Below are 22,933 nucleotides of genomic sequence, written 5' to 3' on the forward strand. Positions count from 1 at the left end.
GCAAGAAACATAAACAATATGGAAGGTATAAAATGAAAAGCGAAAGCCTTATTCTCCTATCCTGGAGTTTTACTTCATCTCCCCAAAGGAAACTGATGTAAACTCATCTACTCCTTCTGGAAAGGTCTCGAGTCTTCTGTCCGTCTCCGCCCAGGAGCTCTCCCTATCACTTTATTCTATTACACAGGGCAACCACAAGACACACATTCAACCTCCTCTCTGTTTTTCTCCTCCTCTTACTCTTTTTATTATTACACTTTTTGAGACAGAATTTCACTGTAGTTCTCGTTGGTCCGAAACTCCCTATGAGACCAGGCTGGTCTTAAACTCACAAAGATCTGCTAGTTTCTGACTTTGGGATGCTGGGGTTAAAGGCACGCACCACCACGCCAGGCATCTATTGTCTCCCTACTCCACCAGCACATCCCATCTAATGTGGACCTTTTAGAAGCTGCATGGCCACACACAGGAAAGTTTCTCTCCCTCAGTACTAAGAATGCTCCGGAGTAGGGAGGGCGGGCAAGCTCTCATTGTGGAGATGCTTGCCCTGTGCACTGTGGGATGGTTAGCATCATGTCCTCTCTCCAAGGCTAAATAAGAGACTGAAAGGAAGCAGCTTCTAGAAAGAACTAGAGAATCAGGGAACAGAGATGGGGAAGCCTTAAGTTGTAACCTAGCCTTTTACTCTGCTGCTGTTTTTATATTACTGTGTACTACCTTTTATCAAAAAATTATATGAAACACTTCATTCTCATGACTCTAAATCCAGCTTATTTGGAGGCTGAGACAAGGTTACTAGAGCCCTTGACAGCAGCACAGGCAACACAGCAAGATCCCATCTCAAAGATAAACAAAACAAATTCCCTTTAAGCCCCCCAAACAGAACAACAACAACGCAGATCAACAGATCAACGTCATCTTCTGTCTGGCTTCACACTGTAGGCCCAGCTCCAACAGAGGGGTGGCAGGATGAAGCTGGGAAGTTTACTGACCTGTTTCTTTCATCATCATTTCCTCATCAGTAAGTGTCTGTAGAGGTGCGAAGGGCAGTGCATGATTCCTTACACCAAGCAGAGCTTCTGGCTGTGAGGATTTTAGGACGCGAGGAGGGCTTTTCCAAGAAGACAAGCAAGCTGGGAAGTTTCTCCTTAGCTTTAGGAACAGCCCCGATTGAAGAAGGGACACACACAGAGAAGGAAGCAATTTGAACATTAGTTTCTTGGGGAGTAACTTTATCATGCATTCTTAAGATTTACTTATATGTATGTGTGTTTCTATCAGTGTGAGTTTATTTATACCACTTCTGTGCCGGTGCAAGTAAAGAGGGCACTGGGGCCCCTGGATCGGGAGACTTAGATGGTTATGAGTCACATGATATAGGTGCTGGGAACCACACTGGGTCCTCTGCAAGAACCACGAGCACTCTCAACCACTGGGCCATCATTGCTCCAGTCCCATCACTTATTTTTATATCCCACAGCTAAATTCCAAAATAAGAGAGCTTAATTTAGTACATTTTAAAACTCACTGTCCTTTAAACACCAATTAGTTGACTACTGTATGCTATCTCCTTTATCCAGTAATGAGCTAATTAAGTTCTCTAAATAAGTTCTCTAATTAAAGATTATTTTTATGACAAAAGAGGGTATCAGAACCCACCACAGATGGTTGTGAGCTAACATGTAGTTGCTGCGAATTAAACGCAGGACTTCTAGAAGAGTAGCCAGTGCTCTCAACCGCTGAGCCATGTCTCCAGTCCACTTCTGTCATAAAGGAATACATGCAGATAGAGCACGCATACACATTAAATAAAATAAATAAAATCTTTAAAAAGTAAAGATTTATTTTTATTTTTAACTCTGTGTATGTGTGTGGTCTGTGTGTAGGTGTGAGTACAGGAGGGCCAGTGCCCATCAAGGACAGAGGCGTCTGATGCCCTGGAGCTGGAGTTACAGGCAGCTGTGGGCCTGAAAAAGCAGAACAGCTCTCTGTCTGTCTGTCTGTCTGTCTGTCTCCCTCCCTTCCCCTCCCCAGGGTCTCTATGTATAGCTCCAGCTGTCCTGGAACTCTATGCAGATCAGGCTGGCCTCAAAACTCACAGAGATCCCCCTACCTCTACCTCCTGGGATGAAAGGTGTGTGCCACTACACCAGGCTTCCAATACCGGTTCTTAATACTGAACCATCTCTCTGGGCCTAGATAAATTTTAGCCACCAAGGAAACAGGTTTTTAGACGGAACTAATTCTCTAAGCACATTTATCATTTCACTAAGTTCTTGGATAGGAATACAATACTTCTGCTGTCTACGACTGACCACTGTTAAGATAGGGAGACAATGCAGTTATAAGAACTAAGGAAAGAGGCTTTGGAGTACAAAGGAACTAGGCTTAAATCCTAACACTGGACATGTGATAGATATGTAATTTTGGCAAGTGATTTCATTGTTTTTTGGAGGGTGTGGTGCTTAGAGTCAGAATGTTTCTCATAGGCTCATATGCTTGCATGCTTAGTCACCAGGGAGTGAAACTGATTGCAAGATTAGAAGATATGGCCTTGTTGGAATAAGTGTGCCACTTGGAGTGGGCATTGAGGTTCCAAAAATCTATGTCAGGCCCAGGCTTCCTCTTTCTGCTTGCAGATCAGGAAGTAACTCTCAGATACTTATCCAACACCACACCTACCTTCCTATCTGCCTGCCTGCTTGTGTGCCTGCCTGCCATGACGACAAACAATGGACTAAGCCTCTGAAACTACAAGCAACCCCTGAATTAAATGCCTTCTTTTATAAGAGTTGTCTTGGTCATGGTGTCTCTGCACAGCAATGGAAGGGTGAGTAAGACAGAGGAGTACAAGTGATGCTTTTTAATGCCTCAGTTAAAATCTCTTAGAATCTTAGTTTCTATGCCTGTAAAATGCAGATAATTTCATGGAGTCTTGTGAGGATTAATAAAACAATCTATGCAAAAGGTTTATCACTGTATTATCATTTAGTAGGAGCTCAATAAATATTCATGACTACTTCTATCACACTACTTAGAATATAGCAGTGTGGTGGCAGTGCCATTAGAGACGGTGGTAAGAATACCAACTGTTAGCTGCCATTGCTAACATGTAATTAGCATAATCTCATAGAGAGTGGCACTATTAGAAGGTGTGGCCTTGTTGGAGGAAGTGTGTCACTGTGGGGATGGGCTTTGAGGTTTCCTGTTTCCTATGCTCAGGATACCACCCAGTGCCTCAGTCTGCTTCCTGTTGCCTGCAAGATGTAGGAGTCTCGGCTACTCCTCCAGCACCACATCTGCCTGCTCCCCATCATGATGATAAAGGACGGAACCTCTGAAACTGTAAGCGAATCACCCCAATTAAATGTTTTTCTTATAAGAGTTGCCATGGTCATGGTGTCTCTTCACAGCAATAAAAGCCCTAACCAAAACAGGTATCTCTTGATGAGATAGGAAGTAAAGAGAAAAGGAAATGAGAAGCACAAAGGGTCTCCAGCTGGGAAGGAACGCTGCTGACAGGGGCAAGTGGTAGCAGCTGGCTCAAGGCAAGAAGAAAAGATGGGGAGAAGTAGAAATATGAAAGTGCAAGAGAAATAAATACAGGGGCAATTTTGCTCAGTGCTGGTGATGGAGTCTTGGATTGTGCCCTCGATATATAGTCCAAAGAATGAAAGAATGAGCCAACTACCTCCATAAACTGCCTGTGAAACTTGCCTATCCATTTCAAAACCTGCACTACACTGGGCTACATTTCTCATTTCTAGGGGAGGTTATTTACTTCACTAAGCCCACTACAGAATTCTTTCTGTCTCTTAGTCAATATATCACCTTTGTACCTGAGTTGATCTTTAAAAGAAAGCCCACTGCTGAGAAACTTGAGAAGTCAGTGGGTCTTACGATAATACCTATGTTTCCTGCTGACACAATTGTGAGCCCCTTAGTCTCAATATTGCTGACAGAGCACATGCCAGTTCAACCCATAACAATTACTTCAGATTCAGAGGAGATAACAGAGGCAAATGAACTTTTAAAAAGTTCAAAATGGTATGGGGCAGGTTACTGAAGATGCTCCCCATAAAGTACGAAGACTCAATGCTGTGAATGGAATCCATTTCTAGCCAGACCATCAAGAGAGATTACTTACTTACGCCTCTTGGTAGTTGATAATAAAGAAAAGGAAATTTGTCCTCCTCTTGCCTTGAACTGTTCAACCAGAATTTCACTGTTGATTTTTCTAATGCCCCTATGCTTTGGCATTGACCACAGTCATTGCAATTTTGGTATCCACTCCATCAAAATGATTTTTCGCAGCTATAACCCATTGTACCACATCATCACATTTTTTTTTCTTTGCACAGAGCAGCAATTGTTACTTGAATGGAATAATGGTTATTTATGTCTTTCCAAATCTTTCCTTAGCTCCAGTCCAATCTGTTTCTACTCAACTGACCAGAGAGCTCTGAAGTACTATGGCTAGAAGGATCAAGTCCATGAACCTGGATAGAGGTGGGGAATGACATCTTTATTTCATTAACTTCTAACAAAAATACAGCATTTAAAAAATTATGAATGTGGGCAACACATTTTGGTAATACTAGCAGTATATGTGACTTGGCCCAAAGAAATCACAGCCATTTTCATATCACACTGATTTAGTGCCAATATCTTGAAATATATTTTTGTTCATCACTACGCAAAATTACCTTCTAATAAGAATGACCGCTGGAGGAAAAAAATGACCGCTAGGCTGTATTTAAAAAGCACACACTGCTCAATCACATGAAGACATTTTATAACTGTTTCATTATAATTGATTTCCTTTATAACGCTGTATTTTTTATTTTATGCATTTTAAACATTTTGAGTTAAGGTCTATAAACTTTCACTACCCTGGCACATATGCTTCACTCAAGGTGCTGAAAAGCCAAAAATGCCTGGCTGTAGATGGTGCTGGTAAATCCGTTATTATTCTTGTTGTTAGAATTTTTGTGTTAGTTAGAACTCCCTTTCCACTAGCTTTAGCATAATGAAGTGTTGTTCTTAATGTTCCTAGAGTGCTTCCCATCCAAGCGCACTGATAGCTCAGAAAAGGCGAAGAACACATTGCAGAAGTCCTGTTGGCCTGCATAGACTCAGTCAGACAAAAGGAGAAATCTCAATACGCTTTCTTGCATTTTGCTATAAATCCCTCTAGCCGTTGTCTTCCGCCCTGCCTGCCACCTGGCTCCTCCCTCTCTGAGACAGACCCAGAAGTGCACCTGCATCCATCACTTGAGGATGAGGAAAGCGCGCATGAGCAAAGTCTGCTTTTCCTGATGCTGAAGCCACTTCCCCCCTTTCCTAGATGCAGGGTAATTTGCCTTCCTCATGAAACTGTTCTTTCACAGTCCCCCTTCCTAGAGAAAGGAGGAAGGGCCTGAAATTCACCCTAAAACTTGAGAATGTTACAGCGCCATCTTTTGGGGGACAGGACAAAGAAGGGAGACCCTTTCCCCTCAGACTCAGGAAAGCTATCAAAGGTACCCTTTCGCCGGGCGGTGGTGGCACACGCCTTTAATCCCAGCACTCGGGAGGCAGAGACAGGTGGCTCTCTGGGAGTTCGAGGCCAGCCTGGGCTACAAAGGGAGTTCCAGGACAGGCTCCAAAGCCACAGAGAAACCCTGTCTCGAAAAACCAAAAAAAAAAAAAAAAAAAAGGTACCCTTTCTACCCTTGACCCTTGTTCCTGCCCTATTGGACAACTGTCCTTATGTATTTAATGGGTCTACATCACAAATATTCTTTCTGCCCAACACCTACCCAAAACTTAGGAAATTTCAGTCCAGAGTCCAGCTCGAGTGACATTCTGGTCATGACCTCTTCTCATATTTTCACACGAAGTTATTGTGCATCTGTTCTGAGATGGCATTCAGTACTCTGACCACAGCCTCAATATCTGTGCCCGGCTCTCCTGATAAAATATGGTGCTAAACTTGTTCTGGCATGTCACCAGATGTTCAAACCTATCAACAAATCTACTTTTTCCTCCAATCTCTCCTGATGTCATGACCTCATTATCTAGCTGAGATCCCATGTTGACCTTTGCAAGCATTTATTTCACAATACTGGATTTGGGAGACCGCAGTGACTCTATTTCCATCTTGACTCAAGGTTGGAGGGTTCTAGCTTGCCAAGCTCAAATAACAGGCTGTTTGGCCGAAGGTGTGGACACTAGAAGTTTGGTTTCTCAAGGCCAGATAACAAGAAGTTTGACTAAGGGCACAAGTACTAGATGTTTTGAGAATTAAGGAAGTAACTGCAATTATTTGTTCCTTGTTTCATGGTAAGGAAGTCTTTTGCCCGCCCCTTTTGCTTTGGGTATAAAAGGACAAGGAGAAATAAACTCCTGGCTGCTGCAGTGACTCTTATCTTCTGTGCCTAATCTCATCTTTTCTCAATTCTCACTCCCTTTCAGGCTCCTTCAATAGGTCAGCTGGTCCCAACAACTGGAAGCATTCTTTCTTCTTCTTCTTCTTCTTCTTCTTCTTCTTCTTCTTCTTCTTCTTCTTCTTCTTCTTCTTCTTCTTCTTCTTCTTCTTCTTCTTCTTCCTCTTCCTCTTCCTCCTCCTCCTCCTCCTCCTCCTCCTCCTCCTCCTCCTCCTCCTCCTCCTCCTCCTCCTCCTCCTCCTCCTTCTTTGGCTTTTCAAGACAGGGCTTCTCTGTAGCTTTGGAGCCTGTCCTGGAACTAGCTCTTGGTCCCTCCTGAGTGCTGGGTTTAAAGGCGTGTGCCACCACCGCCCGGCTATTTTGTTCTTCTTTAGAAAAAAAAAAAACTTTTTATGCTGCTGAGGGGCAATGTTCCTTTCTCTTTTACAAAGCTTTGTCTGGAATGCCTTACAAACGAGTTGTGAAAAGCTCTTTTTCACTACCCTTCACCCAGTTTTCTTGAGTGAGCACTTTCCAAATACAAGTATTAAAACTTTTAAAACTTATTAAAATGTGGCCTTTAATCCCAGCACTAGGGAGGCAGGGGCAGATGGATATCTGTGAGTTCGAGGCCAGCCTGGAATACCCAGCAGCCTCCAGGACACCTAAGGATGTTACACAGAGAAACAAACCCTGTCTTGGAAAAAAAGGCCTTATTAAAATGCAAATGAATTAAAACTTAATGGCTATATGGTGGTATTAAGGTGTGGGGTCCCTTAGAGGAAATGAGGCCAAAAGGCTCCCCTCTTGTAAATGGAATCAAATCTATTTGTATTGGTTACTTTTTTCATCATTGTTACTAAATACCCGTCATGAAGCAATAGAAAGTATTTATTTTGTTTGGCTCACTGTCTGAAGATATCGTCCATGACAGCAGCAAAGATGTGCTAGTGGGAGTGGCTTGAGGGTATAGTGACAGAAACATGGAACTTTGCTTACATTTTGATGGATCAGGAAGCAGGCAAGGCTACGTGTTTCCAGGCCACCCCTAGAGACCTACTTCTTCCAACTGATCTCCAACTCCTAAAGGATCTACAACTTCTCAAAGCAGCATCACCAGGTGAAGACCAAGTGTTCAAACACGTAAGCCTGTGGGGTATTTTATATCTAAGCCATACTACCCTTACAAAAGTGGCTTTAAAGAATATTCCACTCACTTGCCTTCTGAGTCAGTCAGTCACGGGAGGTCACAGTCGTTCCCAGCAAGGAAAGCCACAGGCAATCTAATCTGTTGAAGTGTTGCTTTGGGACTGATCAGACTTCAGAACTATAAAAGGATAAATGTCTGATCTTTCTAAATTGCCCCTCTCTCTGGTACTCTTTTATAGCATTATGAGAAGACTAAGATGCCATATTTATAGTAAGACACAATTCTTCTACTTTAGTCATAGGCACAAGCACACACATACAAAGGATGCAGTGAAGTCAGCAAAAGTAAACAATTAAAAAGTCAATTAAATATTAATGAAGGAATGGCTAAATTTTGTGGTATATTGATTCAATACAAGATTTCATAAGCATCAAGGCAAACCAGGAACCTATATATCAACATGATACAATTTAAAAATACTGAGGAAAAATATAATCTGCAAAACTGTAAGTTCAGCATGACAACATTTATGTGTACCTTAAAGCACAGACAGGCTACATGTTTAAAGACATGGACTGGAAGTGTACATATCAGCTCTGGAGTTACTATGAGGGCAGGATGGAGGTGTAGGGTTTCTTTAATACTGTTTATTTCTTTGAGAATAAATCTTAGCAAAAGTGGGTTTTGTGTCAGTTACATTAGTTTCGACTCTTTTGCTAAGAATACTTGATAAAAATTTTAATGTTAAAACTTATTCTCCAAAAATTGTATTTAGTTTTATTTATGCATAGATGTGCAAGCCTGCATGAGTTTATCTGCACCATGTGCTTATAGGACCCCATGTCAGCCAGAAGAGGGAGTCAGATGCCTTGAAGTTACTGGTAGCTGGACCCTGGGAACAGAACCCTGGTCCTCTGCAAGAGCAATAAGTGCTTTTAACTGCTGAGTCATCTCTGCAGCCTCTGTTGGAACTTCTTAATGTGCATATAAAAGGCTAGAAATAGGTTTTAGGTAAAACATTCAATATAACATTTAAGGACCATTTCTTGAATTTTTTAAACTTACAAATAATTAAACTAAATTAACTGGTTTATTTTTTGAAACATTTCCCAATAACTGATTCCCCTGCCTCTATCTGGTTCCTTTCTCCAGAAGGTCAGAGAGGCTGCCTCATCTGATTAAGGTTAGTTCCTCTAGAGAATGGTGAGTGCCTCAACCCCCCCCCCCCCAAAAGCCTTTATCAAATAAGGAAGATTAACTGCAGGATAAGACTGGTGTGTGACTTGGAGCTCAGATATATTTCACCCCAGACCACTGAATATCCTTGGGTCCATTCATCTCCCCTAAAAACCATTCTCAACGACCTCACTCTTCCTTTATCTGCAGTTTTGTTTTCCACACTCTTGTGATCTGCGGTCTGAAAATATTAAATGGATAAACTGCAGAAATAAACATGTACACTTTTAAATTGTAAACCATACTGAGAATATAATGAAGTATCCCATTATCTTAACTCTGCCCCACTGGCCCACTGATAACTGTGTGGAGGGCCAGGTTATCAAATAGACTATTGGCAGTAGGCAGTTGTTTTGCACAGTTCAGAGAATAATCTATAGTTGTACTTTTAGCTTTGAATGAGTGAGTAATTAAGTAGATTGCAAGCAAAAGGTAAAAGAATAAACGCTGAGTCACAGACAAAGAGTTAGAGACCAAAACAATATCAAACAGGACATCCACAATATCCAATAGAGACACTGGCGTACTCCAACTGAGAAAGCAAACAAAAGGTAATGTCATCCAATCAGGTCGCTTACAAGTACCTACCAGAAAGAGCCTTAAAACAGTCAGCTAGAATTCCAGAGTGAGAAAGTATAGCACAAATAATAAAAACCCAGACACAGATATTGGGGTTCAACCTATAGATCAGAGAGCGAAGCAGCCAAACTAGTTAGCCATACAGGCCAGGGAGTTGTCACACACACCATTAATCCCAGGACTCAAGAGACAGAGGCAGCTGGGTGGTTGTGGTGCACGCCTTTAATCCCAGCACTCAGGAGGCAGAGGCAGGCGGATCTACAGCCTAGTTCTAGGATAGGCTCCAAAGCTACAGAGAAACCCTGTCTAGAAAATCCAGAGAGAGAGAGAAAGAGAGAGAGAGGAGAGAGGCGCGGAAGGACCTCTGTTAGTTCAAGGCCACTGTGGGTGAGACTGAATTTGTCTAAAAGAGAAACAGAGCTCACACAAAGGTGATCCCAACACTTGGGATAATATGCCTTTAATCTCAGCACTAGGGAGGTGGAGACAAGAGCGATATGGCTGAGCAGAGAGAGGAATATAAGGGGAAGTGACAGGAGCTCAGTGGAGTGTGGAGTCTGAGGTTTGGCAGTCTAAGGACTGCCCCTTTGGTCTGAGCATTGGTAGAGGTAAAAGGTCTCTTTAATGGTTGACAGTTTTGCTTTTCTAATCTTCAGCTTCAACCCCAATATCTGTCTCTGGATTTTTATTATTTGTGCTACAAGAGAGTCTTGGACAAAGCAGAATACAGGCTGGGTAAGGTTTCTAAGTAATAGAACAAATAGCAACAGCAGACAGATAACATCAAATCAAATGTTTACAAACAACCAGCAGAAATCAACTTGCAAAAGTGTCAGCTGGTGTCCTCTGTGGGAACCCACAGAAGTGGATCCCCTAGGTTAGAGAATTCAGACAGATTCTTGCTCCTTTAAGGTTCTACAACAGGAGGTTTGACATAAGGTGTGGCTACTAACAGGATGTTTTGGGTATTAAGAAAGTAACTACTTTGTTCTTTGTTCTTGATAAAGAAGCCTTTTGTCTTGCCCCTCCTTCCATTTAAAGCCTATGAGAAATCAACACAGAGCAAATCTCAGTATTTTCTGGCTGTCCTCCCAGCTCTATCAGTTGTCTCTGTCTCTTTCTTAATCTTCACGTTTCCCTGTAAGCATGGCTGATGTTGCCTGGAGGCAGGCGGCACTTTGGACGTGGGGCTTGGATAAGGAAGGTAATGTGATAGACATGGCAGAGGAATAAAGACTTCTGCAGGGGTAGAAGTGAAAAGTGAACACTCGGATAAATGGTAAACATGGAAGTACGGGGAGTTTATCTCGGGAGTAAAAAATTGTAAATAAAATTTGTAGATAGGAAATAGTAGTCAGCTGTCTGTAAATTTACTTGGGTGTATTTTGAAAGCCAGGAGAACCGGGTGCAGCAGCAACAAGTGCAGACAAGTATTAGAGTTTGTAAATAGTTCAAACTTCCTGCTCCCTTCCCCAAACTGGTGGTGTGGTGCAGCTGCCACCATTCTCAAAGTGCAATACAGAACCAGCAAGTACATTATATCAATTATGACCAACCTTGGCAAGCATATGCTTTGCCTAAGACTTACTCCTATGGCAGCATCACGGCAAAGTGGTCCTCTTTTATGGCTACATCTTTCTGTTTCACTAGCTAAGGTATTAAACCCTTATTTTGAAGCAGTAGCTTGTTTGGTACAGAAAAGCCAGAATCTAGGCGATATTTTGGTAGAGAACCTAATGTGATCAATGTTCCTTATCCTAAGCAACAGGTTGGTTGTTATTTCAAAATAATGATTCTTGGGGCTGGAGAGATGGCTCAGTGGTTAAGAGCATTGCCTGCTCTTCCAAAGGTCCTGAGTTCAATTCCCGGCAACCACATGGTGGCTCACAACCATCTGTAATGGGGTCTGGTGCCCTCTTCTAGCCTGCAGACATACACACAGACAGAATATTGTATGCATAATAAATAAATAAATATTTAAAAAAAAATAATGATTCTTGGGCAATTGCGTTTGTTCCATTTTTAGATCAAATTGATAAATACTTTCTAGCTGATCAATTACTGCACTTTGCACAAACACATTCCTTTATTTTTCTTAAAACTGTAATGGAAGCCGGGCGGTGGTGGCGCACGCTTTTAATCCCAGCACTCGGGAGGCAGAGACAGGCGGATCTCTGTGAGTTCGAGACCAGCCTGGTCTACAAGAGCTAGTTCCAGGACAGGCTCCAAAACCACAGAGAAACCCTGTCTCAAAAAACCAAAAAAAAAAAAAAAAAAAAAAAAAAAAAAAACTGTAATGGAAGATTCTTTAAAGGATGCTTGCTATGTTAATTTTTACAGATGGTTCTTCTAATGGAAAAATAGCATATGTTGCTGATGGTAAAGTATATGTAGTACAAACAGATCTGGTCTCAGCTCAAATAGTTGAGCTATGAGCTGTTGCTATGGTATTTCAGCTTTTTGCAGAGAATGAATTTAATTTACATACTGACAGTCATTACATTTTTAGAGTTCTTCAGGTCATTGAGACTGTCCCCTGCATTGAAACTAGTAATAGGATAGAATACTATTCCAGAAATTCAAAATGCCATCCATCAAAGAAAATTGCCATGCTTCGTGGGTCATATTAGGGCACATTCCTCATCCACTGCCTGAACAGAATGTTTTAGCTGAAAAATTTACTCAATTGATTGCTTTATCTCGAGCTTGCTCAGTGACACATGCTTTACATCATCAAAATGGTAAAAGTTTAAGAAAACAATTTGGTTTAACAACAGAAATTGCTCATCAGATTGTTAAGCAATGTGATGGATGCCCATAATATTTACCTGTGCCTCATTTTGGAGTAAATCCTTGAGGTCTGCTTCCTAATCATTTATGGCAAATAGATGTTTCTCATATTGCAGAATTTGGCAAACTAAGATATGTGCATTTGGCAATAGATACATATTCAGGTTTCTTAATGGCCACTGCACAAACTGAAGAAGCCACTAAGCACGCGATAACTCATTGCTTAAAATGTTTTTCATGTATGGGAATTCCTAAAATTATAAAAATAGATAATGGATCTGGATATATTAGTAAAGCATTTCAACACTTTTGTTTCCAGTGGAATAGTGAATATAAAATAGGCATTCCTATAATCCTCAAGGACAACAAACTGTGGAGGGAGCATGCCCATGGCTCCTTGAAAACACAACTTCAAAAGATAAAAAAGGGGAGTTATACCCTCAGTCACCACATACTGCCTTAAATCATGCCCTTTTTACTCTAAATTTCTTGAATGTGGATGCCACCATGAAGACAGATTTTGGCATGGTGGCACCAGAGCAACCTTTGCACTGGATTATGGAAAGGACCCGATGCTGTTTTAATATGGAGTCGAAGGCATGTTTGTATTTTTTCACAGGAGTAGAATGAAGCTCGGTGATTGCCTGACTGTCTGGTGCGGTATGTGGAATTATAGTATTGACCTAATAATGTTTGTAACTACTTCAGTTCACTATGGAGATGTTACTGGTTAGAAAATGGTTGGAGCTTATCTGAGAAAATTTTGACATAATGCTAATGAGTCCTTAGATTTGATACATTTAATAAGACAAATTTGGATTTTGATGCAGCTAAAACTGCTAAAGATATCCTAGACCAACTTAAAAAGACCATCCCATTTAGGTCATCCTTTATTAGGAGGTATTATAGCCATAGGAACATGTTGATTGCAAAGCATTATCTGCTTGCCTAAGATTATCTAATTACTTGTGAACTCTCTCAATGGAAAGTTAGTTCAGAGGTGCAGGGCGTCTAGCTATGTATTCTCCCTTAATCCCTTATGAATAGAGTCTAATCAATGATGGGTAAGATCTTTTTCCCTCCAGGCAGCTTAAGACAGGAAGTCCACGATGGAATCTACATACTGATGATGGGTAATTTGGAAGGCAGAAGATGACCTAAGGGCTGGAGAGATGGCTCAGAGGTTAAGAGCATTGCCTGTTCTTCCAAAGGTCCTGAGTTCAATTCCCAGCAACGACATGGTGGCTCACAACCATCTGTAATGGGGTCTGGTGCCCTCTTCTGGCTGCAGGCATACACACAGACAAAATATTGTAAACATAATAAATAAATAAATTAATTAAATAAATAAAATGACCCAAGACAGACACACTTGTCTGTCCTGTAACAGAAACATAGGCTTTAATAAGTAAATTTTAAAACGGGAAATATGTGGGAGTTCACAGAAGCGCGTCTGTTTCACCTTGTCTAAAGGTCAAAGAGTTCAGACCTATTCTTGCTCCTTCAAGGTTATATGACAGGAGGTTTTGACCTAGGGTGTGGTTCTTGATGTTTTGGGTTTTAAGAAGGTAACTACTTTGTTCTTTGTATCTTGGTAAAGAAGCCTTTTGCCTTCCCCCTCCTTTCTGGATTGAGGTACATAAGGCCTATGAGAAATAAACAAGGCAAATCTCAGTAGTTACTGGATGTCCTCCCGACTTTATTAGTTCTCTCTTGTCTATCTCTTTCTTAATCCTCATGGACAGATAAGCTGGGAGGGACCCAACTGACGTTGTCACCTGAATGTGGGATGCGACAGATCTCCATACGATTTCCTCTCCACGGGTGAACTTCTGTACCACTGCACTTCTGCCTATTCCCACTGTAAGCATTTTTATATTAGAGCATAAGCAACAGTAACCTGGGTTGGAAATGGCTTATCATCTAACGCTTATCAGGGGCCGACTGTGTTTACTTTGCGTCTGTTCTTCCCTCTCCTTGTTACAGAGGCGGGGGAAACAACATTGCTTCCAGAGCCAGCCTCTCAGTGAGCACAAATAGCATATAACAGTTTACCAATAAAATGTGCATCATAACAGTGCTTATATTCAAATAACTTACTTTGTTTAATAACGGCCCTAACGTTTGAGAGAAGTCAGTAGGACAGTTTGGGTGTGTCAAATAGACTAGCATTTCGTTTAAATGAAAGGTTACAGTTCTTACTTTAATGAGGAAAGAAAAACAAAACTGAACAAATGTTGAGGTTGCTAGGATCTACAATAAAAACAAACGATCCATGAAACTGTGAAGAAGTAAAAAGAAATTCATCCTTCTTTTACTGTGGCACCTCAAGCTACAAGAGTAACAGCCACAGAGTACTAAGTGCGGCAGGTACTTAAGATAGAAAGGCGTTATATACATCGCTACCACCCACAGCTTCCCACAGCTTCGGGTGTCTAGTGGACATTTTGGAAAATACACTTTGCACATGAGGGGGGCTACTGTAGTCCTCTAAAATTTCAAGCATCTCCCACTTCCTTCTCCTCTGGGAAGAGGGATAAGTAAGGAAACCCAGAATAAGCCTTCTAGCCTTACTAGCTTTTAGCTGACTGTGAAAACGTCACTAAGACATTACCCGAGTAACACATCGTCAGTTTCCGACCACTTCACCACAGAGGACACCTACGACTGAGGCTACTCAATGGGATAAAATGGTTTCTTGCTTTTTTTTTTTTAGTTTCTTTTTGTTCTTCTTTGTCCTAACAGCAAGGTTAACTACTCTTGAGAAAAGGAGTCGTTAATTTATAAGGACATGAACTTAATAACTAGCAACTCACTCCTGGTTTATAGAAAGGAGAATGTTTGAAAACTTCAGATAACATTAAAACATGGATCATCAGAGACAGCTGACCTGAGCTAGTGGTAGCTCACAGACTCTGAACTGACATCTGGGGAACCTATATGGGACCAAACTAGGCCCTATGTATGTGGGTGATAACGAGCTTGATCTGTTTGGGGTGGGAGGCCTGGCAGTGGGACCAGGACTTATCCTGGGTGCATGAACTGGCTTGCTGAAGCCCATTATCTATAGTGGAGATACCTTGCCCAGCTGGATTCAGTGGGAAGGGGCTTGGTCCTGTCTCAACTTGGTATCCCAGACTTTGATGATTCCCCAAGGGAGGCCTTATTCCCTCTGAGGAGTGGACAGGGATTAGGATGGGGGGAGGGGGAGGCAGAAGAAGCAGAGGGAGGAGGAACTGGGGATGGAATGTAAAATGAAACTTTTTTTTTTTTTTTGGTTTTTCGAGACAGGGTTTCTCTGTGGTTTTGGAGCCTGTCCTGGAACTAGGCTGGTCTCAAACTCACAGAGATCCGCCTGCCTCTGCCTCCCAAGTGCTGGGATTAAAGGAAAATGAAAAATTTTTCAAATTAAATAAAAAATGTGGGGCTGGAGAGATGGCTCAGCGGTTAAGAGCATTGCCTGCTCTCCCAAAGGTCCTGAGTTCAATTCCCAGCAACCACATGGTGGCTCACAACCATCTGTAATGAGGTCTGGTGCCCTCTTCTGGCCTGTGGGCATGCACACAGACAGAACACTGTATACATAATAAATAAATAAATAAATAAATAAATAAATAAATAAATAAATAAATATTAAAAAAATAAAAAAATAAAAAATGTGTGAGCCGGGCGGTGGTGGCACACGCCTTTAATCCCAGCACTTGGGAGGCAGGCGGATCTCTGTGAATTCGAGACCAGCCTGGTCTACAAGAGCTAGTTCCAGGACAGGCTCCAAAACCAGAGAAACCCTGTCTCGAAAAACCAAAATAAAATAAAATAAAATAAAATAAAAAATGTGGATCATCTAACACAAAGTATGTAATTTGCTGCTCTATTTTTTAAAACTAAAAGCAGACATATTGGACATATTTGGTTTATAAATGTCCAACCTATGGCCCAAGAGCCACACGTGGCCAAAGATGGCTATGAGTACAGCCCAATACCAAAATCAAATACTTAAAACACTGTGAGATTTTTCTTGTATAAATTGAAGGTTTTAGAGATAAGGTTCGATACATCATATAAATATAGATAAGACATAGAGATGATTCTGTCAGGTCATTAGAATAGGGTTGGAAGCCAGGCAGTGGTGGTGCACACCTTTAATCCCAGCAGTCAGGAGGCAGAGGCAGGGTGATCTCTGAGAGTTTGAGTCTAGCCTGGTCTACAGAGTGAGTTTCAGGACAGTCAGGACCACACAGAGAAACCCTGCTCAAAAATCCAAAAAAGAAGAAGAAGAAGAAGAAGAAGAAGAAGAAGAAGGAGAAGGAGAAGGAGAAGGAGAAGGAGAAGGAGAAGGAGAAGGAGAAGGAGAAGGAGAAGGAGAAGGAGAAGGAGAAGGAGAAGGAGAAGGAGAAGGAGAAGGAGAAGGAGAAGGAGAAGGAGAAAAAAGAGGAGGGAGGAGGAGAAGGGGGAAGGGGAGGAGAAGGGGGGGGAGGAGGAGGAGGAGGAGGAGGAGGAGGAGGAGGAGGAGGAGGAGGAGGAGGAGGAGAAAGAAAGAACAGGGATGGATAACCTTACTTAGGCTTTGTGTGGTCAACAGAGGCAGTGACAGTTTCCCTTAAGCTGAAGCACAAGAATTAGGGGGAGTGGGGAGCAAAGGGTTTTAGTGCTGTTGCTCAGGACTTCCCTTGTTTTATTTAACAATTCTGTAAAGTGCAGGAGAAAAATTTCAAAGTTGGCAATTTGAATATGTTAAAGGGAAGCTATCAAGTGGTCGGTGCTCTGTTGCTGTGAAGAGACGCCATGACCACAGCAACTCATAAAAGAAAGCATTCAATTGGGGGCTGGCTTACAGTTTCTGTTTAGTCTAGTTTTATCATGGCAGAAAGCATGGTGACAGGAAGGTAGACACTGCTGGAGAAGGAGCTGAGAGTTCTATATCAGGATGTGCAGGCATCAGGAGAATGAGAGCCTCTGGTCCAGTCTTGGGCTTCTGACACCTCAAAGGCCACCTCCAGTGATACACTTCCTCCAGCAAGGCCACATCTCCTAATCCTTTCAGACAGCACCATGCCCTGGTGAACAAGCATTCAAATCTATGAGCCTATGGGGGCATTCTCACTCAAAAAATCACAAGAGCTTTCTAGCAGTGAAATGGTGAGTTTACCCTAGGTATATACTGAAAAAACTTAGAATATCGAGTGTTTTATATACTTCTGTTTCAGGTACCCACTGGGGTCTTAGGACATAGCTGTCATAGGGAAGGGAAGCTACTGTACAATAGCTACGATTTTGTGTCCTGTACTTCCAATAGCTAAAGGATTTTAAAGTTTTATAAAGACCTTTTACTAAATTCTCATTAAATCAGAACTATTCACTTGAAGGTCTGATTGAAGTATCTCCTGTCTCATTTTTGATTTTACCTCTTTATTTTCCTGCTTGCATATCACCATATTTCAGATTTCAATCTCTCCACTCCACTCGCTTTATCCACAAATCCTAGTTTCTGCTCTTGTTGTTCTTCAAAGCTACTGAAACTGAACTTTTCTCTTCCACAGGTCTCTGGCTCTTCATTCTAGCCTCTAGGAGTTCCTAACAATGCCTTAATTTTCTAGAAGAGTCACAGTGACTGATCCAAAAGATGATGAAAGAAAGCAAACTTTTGGAGTGCACTGCTAAAATTACTAGACCACTCGCTTCCACCAATCCTAACCAATCCTAAAGGAAGGATGTTGTAAGACAGTATTTGAAATCTATGACAAACATCTCTGCTGCCACCCACTTACCTGATTGTCTCCACCAATGTGTTTGGTAAATGAACTTACTTAAGATTTCTTTTGTGACATAAGAGATCATGTAATCTCTTCCACAGCAAACATGCCAATAAAACAACTTGAATCCATCTTTGAAGGCTATAGTTACTCATATTTGGGTCAGAATAAACTATCATCTTATTTTCTTTGGAGTAAGAATCTTGTCTTACCCTAATACCTACAAGGTTATAAGGAAAAAGTCACCGTTTACCACCCTTATACATTATGCAGTTCTATACCAGCGGTTCTTCAATGGATGAGTTTGCCTCCAGGAGAGCACTGGCAATCTCTGGAGATATTTTTAGCAGCCAAAATTCATAACTTTGGTATCTTATGATGCCAGACGTGACACTAAATAGTTTACAACACAGAGGACAGTTCCCTACAATAAACATTGCGCTGGCTATAAATGCCATCAGTGCCAAGGTTGAGAAACCCTGGTCTAGCCCTTAGGAAAGAAATCCAGTGTGGGAATAAGACAGCCAGTGTGCAAGGAGCCTGAGAGAAGATCAGAGTTTCCAGAGAAGATTTTTATGATTAGTGGTCTTGGCAGGAGAGAGAGAGAGAGAGAGAGAGAGAGAGAGAGAGAGAGAGAGAGAGAGAGAGAGAGAGAGAGAAAGAGGAATGGGAAACAGATGTATTTGTATCTAAAAAAATCTGTCATTTCTATATTGATGAAGAGAAATGTTTTCTACAAGCCCATGTTTTGGTAAACAAAAGTAATCTTAGTTGGGACTATAGGTAATCTTTTTGGCAACAGACACATAGGAAAGGGTAGAATAAAGTTGTGACCGATTTTTTTTTTTTTTTTTTTTTTTTGGAGACAGGGTTTCTCTGTAGCTTTGGTGCCTGTACCGGAACTAGCTCTTGTAGACCATGCTGGCCTCGAACTCACAGAGATCCTCCTGCCTCTGCCTCCCGAGTGCTGGGATTAAAGGCATGCGCCACCACCACCTGGCTGTGACTGATTTCTATAGTGGAGAAGTTTCTCAGATTTAAAAAGCTAAAGGTCCGTAACATGATGCAGACTGGAAAACATTCTGTCTCTCTGTAAGATGATCATACCAGCTGTTCTTATATTATTTTTTTAAATTTTTAAAAAAGATTTATTTGTTCTGTGTACAGCGTTCTGTATGCTTGCAGGCCAGAAGAGAGCACAGATCTCATTTTGGATGATTGTGAGCCATCATGTGGTTGCTGGGAATTGAACTCATGACTTTTGGAAGAGCAGGCAGTGCTCTTAACCTCTGAGCCATCTCTCCAGCCCTCTTATATTATTTTTAATCAAAAATTTTAATCAAGCAGAGTATTTTTCTATCCTGATACTTTTATTTTCACATCTCCTTGGCCTTACTCTCTGCTCTTCTGTTGTTTTACCCAAACCTATGCCACCCCTTCTTTGGGTGGTCAGTCCAAGATCCATCTCCTATCTGCCCATACTTCCTCAATAGCAGCAATACTCTGTTTCCTCATGTCCTAATATTCACTTTTTAAAACACACATGCCCTATCTCCCCAGTTAAAAACAGAATTTCAGTGGTGTCAGGTACCCTGTTGTAAACATACACATCTCCAAAACTTGCCCATGTACTTTACATAAAGATAACTTTCTCCCATTTCTCTCAGTGTTACTGGTAAGGGGTTTTGACTGTATCAATAGCTAATGTTTCCCAAGTCTTTACCACATGCAAAAATCTATTCTAAGTAGATAATATCTGATTTAATCCACTGCTCTCCCCCTTTGCAGAAAAGGCAATGGAAGGTGAGTGGGGAGTCACTTTCTAAAGTTATCAGACTCAGAGGTGATAGAACTCCAACTTCAGCATCCTGACTCCAGAACTTACAACATACAAAGTGCTTCTGATCCATCTGTAAGAATGTAAAAGACCAGCGGCAGAGGCAGGCAGAGCATTCTACCGGAGCCTGAATGTCAGGAGACTTTGAAGCACTGGGCATTGCATCTGAAGTCTTCATTTGCAACTGAAGCCACTAATACTGACTTCAAAGGGGTCACAGAAAAAATGAAAATCTCAGATATGAAATATTGCCCCAGTCTGTAGCCGATTCCTAGCAGAAGCCAGGCTTTCAGTTCGTCTGTGAATAGGGACTAAGTTTAGCCTAGGCTTACACTTCTGTACCTTGTTTGTTTAGAGATAAGGTCTTGCCATGGAGGCCAGGCTGGCCTAGAACTCTCAACCTTCCTGCTTCTGTCTCTAGAGTGGGGAGTTACAGGTATATGTCACTGCCCTGGCTCCTTTCTCTACTCTGTCACTTTCTGTCGCAGCGATCTATATATAGTTAACTGTGATTGAGTGCATCTGAGGCTCTCAACCTCAATAGCACTGCATAACCCTAAAGGCTAAACTCTCGCATCATTCTGTTTGTTACAGCACTCTTCTTTTCCTCCTAGAGTCTAAAACCAGTCTCCAAGGAGCCTCTCTGCCCCATAATAATCCCCGTTATTGCTCTCTCCTCTGAACTCAGGGATACACTGTGAACTCCTTAGGGTTTGTTCCACAGGTACATGAGATGTGCTTAGGTAGATGTAGTTCTAAAACCTTGAGGATAGAATCCTCGACCATACATGTTTTGGTCCATATTGCATTGGCTATAGCACCCAGTGTCTCATACATGGCAGCAAGGACATTTACTGAAAGCTGAGTAGATGTTGGCCTCTTCTAAGGGTCTTACATGAACATATGAACTCATTTAATCTTCACAACCACCCCATAATTGGTACTATCAGTCCCCCCCCCCATTTTATAGATCAGAAAATTGAGACTAAGGTTATAGCACAGAGCCTGGCTAAGGTTATAGCACAGAGCCTGGGCTCTATAACCAAGCTGCTCTATATCTAAGCAGCTTGGCTTCAGAATCTACTTTCTTAACTACCATGCTACAGTTAAAATTCAGTAAAATATGCTGATTGGTGTAAAAGAGATCCCAAACCTATTGAGGACTATAAATGAAGAAATCCAAATAAAACACAACTGTGCTACCTCCACTGAAGGAGTAGCAGCAGTAGCGTTTGCCAAATTCAACTAATCCGTTGTATAAAATCTCTACATCCCCAAATTAAGCTGTTACTTGTTAAGATCTTTATGAGAATTAGGTGAGATCAGAAGCTGGAAGAGCACCAAGAACATGTAGGTTGCATAAACAGCGGATCAAATAGAAGAACCCCAGACATTATTATTAAGCAACAATTATAAAACAGTATTAAATAATAATCAGGAGAACCTACTTTTACTCCTTTGTGACAATACACTAATTTCACTAATTTTCTGAACACTCAAAACTTGTAAAACAATCAAATAACATTAATTATCTATAATGTGAGACAAAGAGGTGTGGAAAGAGGTGCGGCATGCTGCCGCCTCCAGGCTTGAGACTGAAGAGAAAGAAGAGCCTTTGATTCGCTACAGTAAATGCAAAGGACATATTAGAAAGCAAACAATAAAGTTCCAGGGAACTACTTGTACTAACAACCGCAAGTATGTCCAAATATACGAAAGGTTTGGTTTGGAAAGCCCGCTGTAAGAGGCCAAAGGACGTCACAGAGCAGACAAGGTACACGTGGCAATGCTGATCCTGACACCTTGAGTGAGTCAAACCTTTGTGTGGCTACAGAGACCCAAAAGAAACACAAATGTTAGATAATTAGATTTTTGGGCAAGCTTTAACGTCTCTGAAGCCATTGGATCCTTTCCCTTGTCAATAGCTTATAAAACCAGGAATGAATACTGCAGGATTTTAACTTCTATCCCCCAAATAATGGAATCTGCATCTTATCTGAATTGAGACTTGACATCTACCCAAGAAAATAATTACTACTCTCTAGCTGGAGGTTTTCCAGTTCACCACCAATACCACCACCATCACGGCAAAGACATTCATTCGATTATCCTTTTCCTTAAGAGTTGATCCTAGGGAATTTGTGAATCACCTGAGCTGAAAAACACCCTCTAGGAAAGCTATCTATTTCAGGGACCTGTAGAAACACATCATATAGTCCAGCTAAAAATAGAGGCTTCCACAGTGGTTCTCTTGGCCACTGTCCACTCCGATATGAGGGTCTTCTGTTATTCTGGAATACAGTCTGCCTTCCGCACTGGGCTGAGTATCGTCTAATTCCAAGACTAGAAAGCCTAGGGGAACCACAGGAGGTCAGAGAGATGCAGGTGTGAGAGCGGCTCGCCTCAGTTCAAGTTTGAGGAAGGGGACTAGAATGGGCTCTTGGGATCCCCACAGTCTAACGTCGGACCCTCCAAGGGAGCCGCTCAGTTCACAGCAGTGAGATAAAGCTGAAGAAATTCTTTCCCTGAATGGTAAGTTCTAGCAATATGAGGTCCCTTCCAGCTTTTCCAGCTGGGCTGCTGAAGTCAAGAGGGTGACTCGAAGACTAGACCTAGATTTTAATTCTTTAAAAAAGGTGATAGTCACCGGGGAAATGTGGCATGAGAGAGGTAACATTTCTGCAAAATGCTTCCGAGGACCCTTGATTTGTAGGTTGTCTGGACTCAATAATAGTCTTAGCAAAGGGCATCTTGCTGAGGCGGCCCTCCGATTCCAGGCGTGTTTGTTCCGCCGAAGCTTCTAGACCAGCCCCTTCCTTCTGCCTACTTGCTGCCGCACCTGCCCTCCCCAAAGAAACTGAAGCAGGCTGGGACCGATCCTGAAGGAAATCGAGATGGCGGTAGTGAGGGGTCTGAGGAGACAGCCCCCTGGCCCAGAGCTCCCCTAGACCATTAGGAGAAGATGACGTAGCCGGGGATCAGTGTCGCCCCGGACCCCCCCGAGACAGTCGTTTCGAACTCACTCACCAGCCCGCCGGCACGCCACAGCCGCAGCACAGAGGTCGCCATCCTCGTCTGGCTCAGGTCAGCCTGCTAAGCCGCAGGGCTAGACACTCTGGGTGGGGCAAACTCGGGCCCCGCCCACTCCTGCTCATCCTCCCCTCACACACCCCTTGGAGTC

General features: G+C 42.1%; 1 protein-coding gene across 1 annotated transcript in view; it reads right to left on the minus strand.

The window, feature by feature from the left end:
- Window positions 1-22,914, minus strand: part of Acadsb (acyl-CoA dehydrogenase short/branched chain) — a 47,567-nt gene extending 24,653 nt beyond the window's left edge. The window contains exons 1-2 of the mRNA XM_057778143.1: window positions 22,780-22,914; window positions 993-1,152 (exon numbers count right to left, since the gene is read on the minus strand). Of these exons, the coding sequence (XP_057634126.1) occupies window positions 993-1,152; window positions 22,780-22,821 (202 nt within the window). The 5' untranslated portion in view covers window positions 22,822-22,914. The remainder of the gene's footprint in view (window positions 1-992; window positions 1,153-22,779) is intronic.
- Window positions 22,915-22,933: the final 19 nt, after the last annotated feature.

This window comes from Chionomys nivalis, chromosome 8, assembly GCF_950005125.1.
Source record: "Chionomys nivalis chromosome 8, mChiNiv1.1, whole genome shotgun sequence".
Lineage (NCBI taxonomy): Eukaryota > Metazoa > Chordata > Mammalia > Rodentia > Cricetidae > Chionomys > Chionomys nivalis.